The sequence below is a fragment of the Nannobrachium achirus genome (assembly GCF_963921795.1).
Source record: "Nannobrachium achirus genome assembly, chromosome: 18".
Classification (NCBI taxonomy): domain Eukaryota; kingdom Metazoa; phylum Chordata; class Actinopteri; order Myctophiformes; family Myctophidae; genus Nannobrachium; species Nannobrachium achirus.
Genome location: NC_137825.1, coordinates 53,914,845 through 53,928,954, shown reverse-complemented (window position 1 = coordinate 53,928,954; position 14,110 = coordinate 53,914,845). Strand labels below are relative to the sequence as shown.

The following is a 14,110-nucleotide window of genomic DNA, read 5'->3' as shown; positions in this document are numbered from 1 at the left end:
TGATCTTGCTCTGACTGTCCAAACATCCATGCTCCACACAGTTGAGGCCAGTCAACTTTTCATGCCCTTGAACTATATCGTCCTTCACTTTGCTTTCTAGCGATGTAAAAATCAGAAATTGGCTGTAAATACTATTTGGCACGCTGACAAAACCAGTGGCAGTCTTAGTCTGCACACACACACGCACACACACACACACACACACACACACACGCACACGCACACGCACACGCACACGCACACGCACACGCACACACACACACACACACACACACACACACACACACACACACACACACAGCTTTATATGTGACCAAATATGGCTGAAATGACCAAAACCCATTCAAAGCCAGACTAATCTGTCAGGAACCTTTTTCAGTGACACCCTTGATAATTCAACCAATACAACAAGGCTTGGTCACAAGGGAAAGGTCGTCTACTGTGTTAGAGGAAAACTTTGGGCCACTATTTGTTATTTTCTCATAATTTCAGACCAGGAATCGTCACAGAAATTGCAATGTAAGATGAAGGATGATGAGTGATAAATATATATACTGCTCAAAGAAATGAATGAAAAAATGTTCCCTTAATTTATTTGAATTTATTTGAGTAGGCCTATAGTATACTGTAGTACTGCTCAACGAAAGCTCAAAGAATTAAGGGAACATTTTGTTCCCTTAATTTCTTTGAGCTGTAATATCTTTAACCATTAATAGAGCCTGTCTGCTTGCTCAGGGGATAAATGGAATCTTTGAAAATCTGTGTCAGTTGTGTCTACGTGAGACATGATCTTTGACACAATCTAAATAAAATGTCAACCACCCCAGTTGTATTGTATTAACATACTGTACCTGGTATATCCTACCATATAGATTGTACAACATTACATATTAGTCATTGAAACAAAGTTTCATGCTTTAATCACAACCCGTGATGTGCTATTATTTCACACAGTGAAAACGGTCGGTGAATATCTGGGAAAAATAAAGTCGTCCTTTAACTATAGGGTTTATAAGCTGTTACGAGGTGGTTTACGGGTGACTGCTAAGTTTGACTACTGCAGTGGCTAGTGTTTGCGAGGGCTTTAAGTAATTGCTATGGTGCAGGAGGTGTTTCTAGGGTTACTAGGCGGTTATGTCATTCCAGGTGTTGGCTATAGGATGCTGTCCGAGCGGTGGTAAGATATTTATATCTAAGATATTGTTGCCTGGCAGTTGCTAGGAGGTATTAGACGGTTGCTTGGTGGTACTAGGTGGTTGTTAGGGTGTTGCTAGCTTGTTGCTAGGGTATATCTACGTGGTTTCTCAGTTGTTGCTAGGTGCAGTAACGTGGCAAAGAGAGGACGTCCTCCTTTTGCTTGCTACACATGCCACCCTTTTCTTCCCAAGATAATTTGTAATCAAATGTTCTGCCTGAGTGCATTGTACGCTTCATTCTCTTGGTTGGCATGTGGCCTTAACCCATTTAGGCTTGAACACATTATGACGCAATATTTTATGCTTTAAATATAAAAAAAATATCAGATATACAAGCTCACAGCGCGGCACCGAGTGCCGCGCTGCGAGCTTGTAGATCTGCTATTTTTGAAGAAACGTGAAAATTTGAATTTTGACCCGATTCTATAAGTGTCTTTTGAATCCTTCTAAGATTTTTGGAAAAAACCCATGTTTCTATGTCAGCAATCTGGCCAGCCATCGTCAAAGAAAAGGTCCTTTTCACTTAACTGGAGCTCAGTTAGTCTGTTCTTGAGAGACTATATGTCAGTGGTTCTCAAACTTTTTCATGTGAAGGACCCCCAAAATGATATTTATTTGGCCACGGACCCCCATTTCAAAATATCTAGTTCCAGGGACCCCCCCAGAAGCAAAATTTGAGTTACAAACGTTCACTTTGAAAATACATATATTCAAAGATTTGCACACATTTTCACAACTTTTTCAAAAATAGCAGATCTACAAGCTCGCTGTGAGCTTGTATATCTGCTATTTTTCAATAGTTAAAGCAGTCAATAATCCTAGGCCTAAATGGCCTTAACACCCTCTGATGTCTCAGTTTATCCCATTTACACGGAAAAACAAAGAGTGGATTCACATTTCCCACTGATGGTGGACCTTGGCAGGCGGTGGTATGGGGGAAGTGAGGGGACGGCCCAGGAATGTTTTGTAGCTGTGGCAAATATTTGGCTCGCCGCCGTTGTGAGGAGGACAAGAGGTTAGACAACGAGAGATCCCCTCATTTACTCACAGCTGAGAGGATGGAAAAAATGCTGCTAACTGACACTTAATCTGGACTGTGCGTGTGTGTGTGTGTGTGTGTGTGTGTGTGTGTGTGTGTGTGTGTGTGTGTGTGTGTGTGTGTGTGTGTGTGTGTGTGTGTGTGTGTGTGCGCGCGTGCGTGCGCATGTGTGTGCATGTGTGTTTCCACATAGACACCTCATCAACCACATCTGAGTGTGAACAGAGCAAAGGTTCCAGCGTGAGTTATTTTGATGTGTACACTGTACAATCCTCAACGTTCCTTTAAAGGAGTAGTTCACCCCCAAAGTGACTTTTCTTCTATTGATTACTCACGCCATGAAGACTTGAGTTCAATAATATGTTTTTGTATTTGTTGCATTCCTAAGACAAAACATTTGGATATAGTAAATTTACCCCCATTGATTCCGGAGGGGGACCCAAATGCATTTGGGTGCCCATCCGGAATCAATCCGTATATATCTGTATATATTTTATTTTGAATAAAACGGGGGTCAGTGGCCTAATGCAGTGGTTCCCAGGGGGGTCCCCAAATTATTTTGGGCGGTCCCCAGATGATTAACTTAATGTGCAACATTGTTTTCTCACTCAACAGTAAACAAACAAACATAACGTTTAAGTGTATTGAGGGTATCTGCACATTTCTATGTAAGGACTTTTTAATATCTCCAAAATGACAAATTAAACATTGGCCAAATTGTCAAATATTAGAGGCATACATTGTGAAAATAGCAGATGTACATGCTCACAACGCCTTGCGTAGATCTGCTATTTTCAGAACAGAACCGTGTTATACAAAATGTAATGCCTCAACTCTTAGTGCTCATCAGGGTGGGGGGGCCCCGAATTAAAATATGATTATTTTGGGGGTCGCGGCCTGCATAAAACTGGGGGTCCTTGAAATGAAAAAAGTTGAGCATCACTGGCATACACCTTCCTTATGCTCATTGCTCAACTACTAATGGGTTTCTGTCATCTCTTTAGCCGAAGCACTTCATCCATATGGCACACAATGAGAGAACAGGCGGTTCAAAGGCACCATGACAGGACTTGTGGCTGTTGATGAAAACATTGCCAGCTGAGGGGATCAAACCTGCGAGCTTTTCATAGAACAGCGCAGGCACAGGCAAGCAGGGAAACTCGCACGCAGGCACACACGCACTTACACACACAGCCACAGGCTCTTTTTAACCACAATACATCTCCCACCTTTAGGAGGGGGGGATACAAGTATTGTAGGGCTCGAGGGTACAAACAATGACAATTTGTCCCGCTTTCGTCCGATCACTTTGAACTGGTTTACAGCAAAACGACAGACAAGACCAGCTGTCTGACAGGAGAGGAGAGTTGTGGAGAGAGCACGTCCACTTTAAACGTAGTTCCACTCTCTCTGAGCAAAGCAGGCATAAAGCATTAGCGCCGTGCTCGTGTCCAATACAAACACACACGAGACATTCTCCCCTGCGCTCATTTCCAAGCCATGAGGTAAGGCCGTGCGTTAATAGCGCCAACCAGACGAGAGAGATTAAAGAAAATAAACACCATCCTTTCACAGAATGCATTGAAAAGCTCAGATCAGTCGGATGCCGTTCGGACAGTACGTTTACGAACATGTCTTATGTCAAAGATAGATCTGTGCTTTGGCATTCTTCCCATATGCCCGTGGTTTTAATTGATACACCTATAGGGAATACTTGCTAATGGACAAAACATATAGGGCTAACACTAAACAGTAAGCTAAAATATGGGAACTATTTGCTGAATATCATTTACATTTTAACCAATATGTGCGATATAATTTAGCATTTTGAATACAATATACCTAGCAGCACATCTGCAGTGGTTCGAGGTAGACTCCCTACTCTTCTACTGAGAAACTTAAGAGCATGGTATCAGGTAGGACACCTGGTTCAAAATCTCAATGAACTTAGTTGAATCAGACTGCTCTGGACTGGACAGTGGACACTATATTTAAAGTTGTACCATGTAACTTTTTTTATAAAACAAATCTTAAAATTGTCCTAACTGTTAAATCGCTAAAGTTTTAGAACACCCACTCCGTGAATTTCAGCCTGTAAAGCCTTCTCTATATATGTAAACTGCGATCCTTGCCGGGGACCGGATCTCGCGCCAAAATTGCGTCATCAAACTACCGGCCAATCACAGCGAGGGTTATACAACTGCCGGCCAATCACAGCGCATCTTGAAGTGGGGTCGCTATGGCAGCCATATTTGTTGTCGCCCGTTTGTACCATCCCTTCTCTAGGTAATTTCGCCTACCAGGCAGGGTGAAGGAGTCCGTATCTCTGGAATTACTGAACGCACAGGAACAAGGGACCCCTCAAAAGATAGATCTCAGCGAGGTGGAGGCAGACGCGGGGGTCTGAAGGTACGAAAAACGGCCGAAAGACGCGGACGCGACCGCGGTTTGCTATAGGGCTAATGACCACTAGTTGGGCATCTTACACAGTATAGCTTTAACTAGAACGACGCAGTTCTGTGAAATTGCAAGTGTGGTTGCACTGACCCGAGTCGCAAGGAATCCACTGGGAACTGAATTCTGCTTCCCATTTACATTAGATATTGTGATGTCATGTGAAGAACGACGACAGTGACAACAGTGTGTGAAGCATGACCAGAAGCTTTTGTGCAAAAGTTGACAAAAAGCAGGTTCACTCTGCTGGCAAAAAAAGTTCTCGGACCGAGAACAATAGTGTGTTGCCTATAGCAACTTGTTTGGTCGCAGTACCCCCTTCTACTGATCTCAGAAGGCGAGTACCCCCTACCATTTTGCTCATGACATTTACATCAAAAGTCCAGTTCCCATGCCAATATGTTCAAAACAAAACAGCATAATGGCAAATAAACACTGCTTTCTATTCAATAACACTTAATAACAGTACTAATCAAGGTCTTGATGTAATTTGGTTTGAACAATTTACAAATGAGCAGGTTCACACAAAGTCTGTCAATGTTTTATCATTGACCATAACACTAAATACATAGTCCCATTTTCTAGTTTTTTTCCTCAGGTACCCCTTGCAGTACCCCCGCGTACCCCTAGGGGTACACATACCCCCATTTGAGAAACACTGGCCTATAGCAACCACACTAATTAACAATGTATTTAAATGTATTCAATTATGATAATGTATAAGCGATAGGAACCTTATATACAGTAATTGAAATGTTCCACCTAAACATCTTTATCTGATTACCGCCACTTTCACGTATAGTTTCCTGGAGTGTGGGAGTGTTGTTTCTGTGCTCCGTGGCCTGTTATTTTTCACAGAAGCGCCGGAGGATCAGGAGGGGTGAAGCTTAGTGCTAGGAGGCGATGGGGCGGCGTGGTCATAGGGGGTTATCAGGAGACATATATGTCTTAGCTGTGTTTACGTGATTTAAACACCGGGACGCAAAAAGGCTTAAATGAGTTCAGGAATGGGACACACGTGCGTACGCGTGTGCGTGTGTGTGTGTGTGTGTGTGCGTGTGTGTGTGTGTGTGTGTGTGTGTCAGTGTTGATTTCGTCGACTAAAACTATGACGAAAAATGTTTGTCGACTGTGTTTTTTTCACTGACGAAAACTACATAAAAACTAAACGAAAACTAAGCTGTGGTGACTAAAAATAAGACTAAATATATTGACAATTTCGTCAACAAAGTAAAAACTAGACTAAAACGTTAGGGAGGGACTAGTGGCGAAAAGAGTAATTTTACGTTTGGTTATTCTCAGGTGTTGCGTGCTGAAAATAGCAGATCTACAAGCTCACAATGCGTTGCGCTGCACACAACCAAGTGTAAAATCAGTAATTACAATGGCATCAAGGCCTGCCAAAATACATTTTAGTCGACTAAATCAACTGTAGATTTAGTCGCCTAAAATCTTATGATATTTAGTCGACTAAAATGAGACTAAAACCAAAACTTTTCAGGTGACTAAATTATGACTAAAACTAAATGACATTTTATTCAAAAGACAATGACCAAAACCAAATCAAAATTTGCTGTCAAAAACAACACTAGTGTGTGTGTGTGTGTGTGTGTGTGTGTGTGTGTGTGTGTGTGTGTGTGTGTGTGTGTGTGCGTGCGCACGTGCGTGTGTGTGCGTGAGCGACTAACCAGTGCAGACGGAGGGCGTGCAGGAAGGCCGAGAGGCCCTCCATGATGAGCAGGATGGCGACGGTGAGCATGGCGAAGGCCCCGAAGATGAAGGTCAGGCCGAAGAAGCCACCGCCGCTCCGCGACGACAGGCCCAGGCGCATCACCATGGTCCACAGCACCTCAGACAGCTCTGTGGACGCACACGCACACACACACACACACACACACACACACACACACACACACACACACACACACACACACACACACACACACACACAGTGGCGTCAGTTCAGCAAAAGATAAGGTATGGCAACATGACTGGTGTCTTGCACGCAGGGGTGTCACACCAAATTCTGGGCCCTGGATGTACAAGGATTCACTCACATGTTGTGCTTTAACTATTGAAAAATAGCAGATATACAAGCTCGCAGCGCGGCACTCTGTAGATCTGCTATTTTTTTTTAAATCGTGAATATTTCAAATCCTTCTAAGGTTTTTGGAAAAACCTATGTTTCTATGTCAGTGGTGCTCAAACCTTTTCATGTGAAGGACCCCCAAAATTATATGCATTTGGCCACGGACCCACCCATCTCAAAATATTTAGTTCCAGGGACCCCCCCAGAAGCAATATTTGAGTTACAAATGTTCGCTTGAAAAGTACATATTATATTCAAAGATTTGCATAACATTTTCACGACTTTTCAAAAAAATAGCAGATCTACAAGCTCGCAGCGCGGCACTCGGTGCCGCGCTGTGAGCTTGTATATCTGCTATTTTCCAATAGCTAAAGTATAACATAATTAAGCCCCCTCCAACTTGTTTACAGTTTACAGTTTACAGTTTAGGCATTTAGCAGACGCTTTTAATCCAAAGCGACTTACAATAAGCAGATACAAAAAATCACAAGATAATATGTCAGTACATCAACAGCAATATAACAAGTGCAAATGGATATCTATCTAGAAAAAACACAATATAATCAAAGTTCTAAAAAAAAACTAAAAACAATGCTAACTAGCTTCATGTATGGTCATTGATTTTTCTTTAGTGCTAAGGGTTTAGGTGGAGTCTGAAGAGGTGAGTCTTCAGTCCACGGCGAAAGCTAGCGAGTGGGTCCGTTGTTCTAAGTGCGACAGGGAGTTTATTCCACAACTTGGGGGCCAGGAGGGCAAACTGAAACTTGGGCCCTAGTAACTCAGTCCCACTCCCCCCCCCCCCCCCCACCCCCCCCACTTGTGACGCCCCTGCTTGCACATGTGTGTGTGTGTGCGTATGGGGGACACTCACGTGCATGGGCCAGGCTAAGGGCCCACAGGCGCAGGTAGGAGGCTGTGTTGGAGATGCAGCCCAGGCAGTACTCTATGGTGTGGATGGCCTGGTGCACCGCTACGTCTCCAAAGTCAAACTGGAGGAGAGAGAAGAAACACACGCTTGACCAACAAACACCGGAACGGAACGCAGACAATCTTCCATAAAGCCATTAAAAGGATAGTTCACCCCCCCAAACAATTACTTTTCTTTTTCTATCGATTACTCACCCTATGGAGACTCGAATTTATGGATATTGTTTTGTTTTTGTGCATATTCCTAAGCCAATACGTTGACGACGAGCAGTGGTTGAGACACAAAGAGCCTGCTTTGTTCCCTATGGAGACACAAAGAGTCTCCTCAAATGATTGGCTTAGGAATGCGACAAAAACTAAAAAGATAGCCATGAATTCAAATCTCCATGGGGTGAGTAATCGATAGAAAAAAATCACACCCGTGTGAACTGAGCGGTGGTCGTGGGGGGGAGGGGTGCCTGTGGGGGGGGGGAGGGAGGGGTGCCTGTGTGTGGGGTGTGGGGGGTGTGGGGGGGGAGGGGTGCCTGTGGGGGGGGGGGGGGGGGGGGTGCCTGTGTGTGTGGGGTGGGGGTGTGTGTGTGTGTGTGTGTGTGTGTGTATTGCAGTTGATGCTCAGGGCAGGCTAGACTCAACAGCACCTCTCTGGTCACCCAGGGTACTCAGGCTACACCAGAGGCTACATACAGACAGACAGACACACACACAGACACACACGGCCACGCTATGGAGACGGTGTGACCACCGCTCAAAAAAGGTTTTTGTGGGGGTGAACTATTTCTATGAAGACGCTAGCGGTATCATGTCCATTGGCCTGACTTCATGGTCCAAATGAATACAATAAAATCACTATGTTAGACAGACACAGAAATCTCCATATTTGGGCATTCAAAGGGGCACAAAACAGACATAGACAGGGTACCCTGACAACAGGTGTTGCATAACCGGGTGGGCCATGCTTAAACTTTTCCAACTTGCATCGTTCCTGACTTGCATCATTCTCAGGGCCCACGTTCTAACTTCTAGTTGCTTAACATTTTAAAATGTAACTAGAAGGCCATAGATTTCAGAATCTGTGATTGCATTTATAGGCCTACTCTGATAGAAAATACAATGTTTGGTTGTGGATGTTAAACTTGATAAAACACTGGAATGTGCCGTGTTGTTACTCTTATGGCGTATGATATGAGAGTAACTTATCAGCCTGAACAAGTACCACTAAACTAAACTAAATGACAGATCTATATCGCCCCGGCTCTCCTGTCGGACACACAGCCAACCATAACAGCCAGTAATTCTCGGCGGCGTACAATTTCACTGTGGAAAGGGCTTTCAGAGGGAAATGACTCTATCGTCTTGATGTCTGTTCATAACAGGCCATTTTGACCCTAGGACCCTTTTCTAACCTTTAGTCCCGCTCAGGCACAACACAAAGACGCCTGGGTTTGTTTATTTTTTTCCCTCTCCTCTTTTCCTCATTGGATCCTAGTGCCAGGACCTCGTTTGTGTATTGTACAGTGAGGCCGTCTTACTGTACGTTCCTCCCCTCTCTACTAGGGACTGGACGATATGAACATTTCATATCAAGATTATTGTGACAAAATAAATCACGATTTACGATATTATCGCGATAATTAAAATCCATTATCCTGGGGCGAAACATTTGCCAAAAAAATAGCCGATCTACAAGCTCACAACGCGTCTCAACGTTGTTGAGCTTGTAGATCGTCTGTTTTTTTTTTTTGCAAAGACATTTGATAGAGAGTGAAAAAAAGACTACAAGTATGTATGTTACAAGTACCTTTACCAATTATAGAGGGTTTAAGTGGTACCGGATATGCAGCTCAGCAAATAAAAGGTCAATTGATCCCAGCGCACGACGGAGGACGATATCACGATAAATTAAATCTCCACGATACGATTATCGTGAGTGTTTTTTTTTTTTATCACGATAAACGATAACATCGCGTATCGTCCCATCCCTACTCTCTCTACTCGCAGGGAGCAACGGTAGGCTTTCCTGCCGCGAGGTGGGGAAGCAGGGGAAACCCGCGACTCAATCCCTCTACGTCGCGTTTGTTGGACTTGGCCTGGAACGGGCCTGCTGGCTTCCTCTTTCCGTGCTTCCCCTTTGTCCGTGGGACCCCGCGCCAACAAAGTTCATGGAACCAGCGCTCATTGTTCCCATTTAAAGAGTCTCCCATGTGAGGGGGGCAAACGAAAACAATACCGGCCACCGCCGCATGCCCTAACGGCAAGACGCAGCAAAGGATGCGAGTGGCTATAGTGACGCTGGTAGTGCAGACCGTCTAACATTCCAGGGTGTCAAGTCACCAGACATTCCAGCCGACCAAAGCCGTGCCGTTTTCCAGAGCTTATGACGTACGGCAATGAAAACGTGGGATCGGTGATGAGGAACGGGCACGGGCACGCACGCACGCACGCACGCACGCACGCACACACACACACACACACACACACACACAACCACATGCACATGTGCGGAAGGAAGGTGTATAGTTGAGGAGGGGAGTGAAAAATGTACAGGATGCATAGACAGACCATAAAAGAATGGCACATTTACACCTTACAGTATACTTAGTTGCACACCGGCTTTGGTCACTGACCTAAAAGTAGCTGAGCCACAAGCTCACAATGTATCATGCGGTGAGCTTGTAGAGCGGCTATTTTCAGTGCAAGACGCGATTGCGCAGCCGAGCATAAATCAGGCTTCACGTAGAACAAGCACAGACAGACAGACAGACAGACAGACAGACAGACAGACAGACAGACAGACAGGAAGGTAAGACCATGTCTAAGCATGCTCTGGAGGTCAGGCTCCACTCGGTTCCTTACCGGCTCCTCCTCTGCGTGCTTGAAATGAAGTAGAGGGCAGAGGTTAGTGGCAGGGACAGGGGGATGCGCTTAACAATGTCCCCTCATGCTAGAGCAGTGGTTTTATTTGGCCACGGACCCCCATTTCAAAATATCTAGTTCCGGGGACCCCCCCAGAAGCAGAATTTGAGTTACAAACGTTCGCTTTGAAAATACATATATTCAAAGATTTGCACACATTTTCACGGCTTTTTGTGAGCTTGTATATCTGCTATTTTTCACTGGTTAAAGCATTCAATAATTCTAGGCCTAAATGGGTTAAGTGCCCAGTGGCTTTGGGCAACATTTCAACATTCTTAATTTCAAGGCCCATTACTTATTCGGCATTTGAGCTCACGGACCACCGTTTGGTGTGATTTAGCCTCTCAGACCCCAAAGCCTGTTGTTGCGTGATAAGATTTAGTTCACAATTCCATGCTGTATTGAGGCAAACGCTGATCAAAATAACAATTCTTCTACATTCTCTAATTGTGTAGACTTCTTGAAAATTAACTAATGCAGACAATAATCTAACTCTTGAGAGTGTAACATGGAACCAAATGGACCCGTAGGGGTACATTCTCGAGAGTTAAAGATCTATAAGAGTCCATTTGGTTACCAACTCTCCATCATTTAGCTGGGGACCACCTGGAACCCCCTCAAGGGCCACAGGTGGTCCCCGGACCACTGGTTGAGAACCACTGATAGAGGAAGAACTGTTACTTTTTGCCAGCTACTACATCTCATCGAATGTTTATTTCACGTTCCCAAAATGGAATCTCACTTTATAACCCACTATCAGCATTTCCACGTGTTCAGTTGAAAATGGAGACTGAATAACTCTATCACAACTGCGTGCAATAGATCAACAGAATAAGCTCCAATTCCCAAATCACTAACATTACAAGTAACTATAGTAATAAGTACAAACTTCATAGCTACAACTCTCTCTGTAGGTAGTGTTAGGTGTAACGGAGACTCTGGTGCATTTTTCTAACCTTGCATCAATACAGTGAGATTCGCCGTGGGAGCATAACGGTGTTGTCAGGCGGAAACCTTGTATCTCCAAGTTTCAAATTTGTACGATCTTTCGCAAAGTAAAGCCCTGCTTCATCATACAAGGCCGTCGCACAAAAGTAGTGAAAACAGCAGATCTACAAGCACACAACGCCTCGCACCGCGAGGCGTTGTGTGCTTGTAGATCGGCTGTTTTCACTAGTTTGAATCATTTTTAAATGATAAATGCAAAACGAACGGTTTTGGACATACGAGGTTTTCACCCGACAATGACGATAAGAGAAGTGCGCAGAATGTACAAAACGTTTTCCCATCCACTCTTTACAGACCTAGCTCTGCCGAAAGTGTGGACAGCTTGTCCGGTCCGATAATCTTACGCTCACTTAAAATACTCACACCCGACGCATTATGCAATATCAAATTCCGCGCTTTTCTGATAGCGACGCCGTAACCATTTTCATTAAGTGCCCGAGCCTTATATGAGGATTGAGGAATTATCATGCTGTTGAGCAACGTGCACTATCAAAACATAAATAAACACGGTGAGATTTACGGTCTGAGATACACGTAAGACCCCAAGGCTCCGAGGCAAAGAAAGAAACAGGGCGATTTTTCCAGAAATTCCATGAGCTCAACAGGATCTGGTTCTCATGCAAAACCACCTCGGTGTTTAAGGTTTCTGAAGTGGAAAATCCATCTCTTATCTATTTCATCCCATCCCATTCCTTTACTTTCCTTTCCGTCCCATCCCTCCCTCTTTCCCTCCACACATACTGTACGTGCCCACATCAGCCCAGTCCCTGGGTAAAGGCCCATTCCCACTGGGCCAGATAACAGATAAAAAAAAAATCTCTTTCTCCATTCAAGTGGATGGTAAGATACAGATAAAAAAATATCTGTTACAGATATTTTTTTTTATCTGTGACAGATATTCTTTTTTATCTGTATCTTACCATCCACTTGAATGGAGAAAGCGATTTTTTTTATCTGGAGAAAAAGATTGTTTTATCTGTTATCTGGCCCAGTGGGAATGGGCCTTAACACACCTATGAAAAAAAGACTGATTATTAATACGGATCTAAGATGTCTACTTTACCGATTAAGACCTAGAATTATTTTATACTTTAGCTATTGAAAGCAGATATACGAGTTCACGATTCTGCAAAAATAGCAGATCTACAAGCTCGCAGCGCGGCACCGAGTGCTGCGCTGTGAGCTTGTAGATATGCTATTTTTTTTATAGTTACAGCATAAAACAATGGTTAAAGTAAAAATGCGTAATAGTGCGTTCCCGGCCTTAATGTGTTAAAACAAGAAACATTAACCACTTAAACCCTATAAACGTATTACGTTGTTGTATGTCAAATAGCGGAAATAGGCAATCTCAAAATAAGCTCAAAACCTGTGGCCCTGCTATTTTCTCCAAATGTGTGCCCATTTTTGCCAAAGGTCTGCCTATTTTACCGAATGTTCCCTTTCCTGACATGTCCAAAACGGGGACGCTTAGGTTCATGTTGGTTAATAGGAGTGGAGACTAGGGCATTAACGACTTGTGATTTTTGCAAGTCGACTCGACTCAGTAAAAAGTTGAGTTGAAGTCGACTTTATCGTTTGATGACGTCATCACATCATACACGACCCCCCACTTATTTTACGGGGTCCCCAGATGATTAACTTAATGTGAAACATTGTTTTCTCACTCAACTGGAAACAAACCAACATAAAGTTTAAGTGTATAGAGGGTATCTTCACATTTCTAAAGTGCCAATTTAAGGACTTTTTAATACCTCTAAAATGACAAATTAAACATTGTCCAAATTGTCAAATATATAGAGGCAGAAATTGTGAAAATAGCCGATCTACATGCTCAAGTATTATTATTTTTTTGTTCAACTTCGACTTTCTCTGGTGGGAGTCGACTTGTGTAATGAAGTCGACTGAGTCGACATTTTCGTTAATGCCCTAGTGGAGACATCAGACTAAAGACAAGACGGTGGAATCGACACGAATGGACGGACGGGAAGTTGGTGTTTAGTCGGTGAGCTCACCTCGTCTCCCTCTTCCGAGTGCTGCGACAGCTGGTCATGGTCCATGATGCCAGCCTCATCCTCCGTGGGCCCATTGCCCACCCGTACCCCGCCGAATTTCTGTGTGCCCTGTTGGGTGAGTCCCGTGCATGATGAGGTTTGCTCTAAAGACTGCTCTAGATTCTCTGCAGGGGTTTCTTCCCTCTTCTGGGACTAAATACAAAAGCCACAAGAGCTGTGTCTAGTTTAAAGCACGCCTTGGGGGTAACATTCACTTTTTTATTCACATTGTTTTATTCATGTTTATCTTTGCTTGCACTTGGCTTGATTTGAGGAGAGAGGCACCCCACGCGTTTTGTAATGGCTGTCCATGTTGATAACATTTTGATGCCAAACAGTAATGTTAAGAAAATATCGATTCAAGAAAATGACAATGATTCCCTCCCAAAAAATTGTTACAGTATACTGCAGGGTTCCCCAATAGGCGGCC

The 14,110-nt window shown here is 43.8% G+C and overlaps 1 protein-coding gene across 13 annotated transcripts in view; it reads right to left on the bottom strand.

Moving 5' to 3' along the window:
- Positions 1-14,110, bottom strand: part of atp6v0a1b (ATPase H+ transporting V0 subunit a1b) — a gene marked incomplete at its 3' end in the record, with an annotated part of 39,329 nt that overhangs the window by 227 nt on the left and 24,992 nt on the right. For 6 of the 13 annotated variants that reach the window (XM_080747814.1, XM_080747816.1, XM_080747817.1 and 3 more), the window contains 3 exons: positions 13,642-13,749; positions 7,650-7,767; positions 6,378-6,549 (listed from right to left, as the gene is read on the bottom strand). In XM_080747814.1, coding sequence (XP_080603940.1) covers positions 6,378-6,549; positions 7,650-7,767; positions 13,642-13,749 — 398 coding nt within the window. Of the gene's footprint in view, positions 1-6,377; positions 6,550-7,649; positions 7,768-10,558; positions 10,577-13,599; positions 13,834-14,110 lie in introns of all 13 variants that reach the window. The other 7 variants (XM_080747815.1, XM_080747818.1, XM_080747812.1 and 4 more) reach the window with 4 other exon arrangements.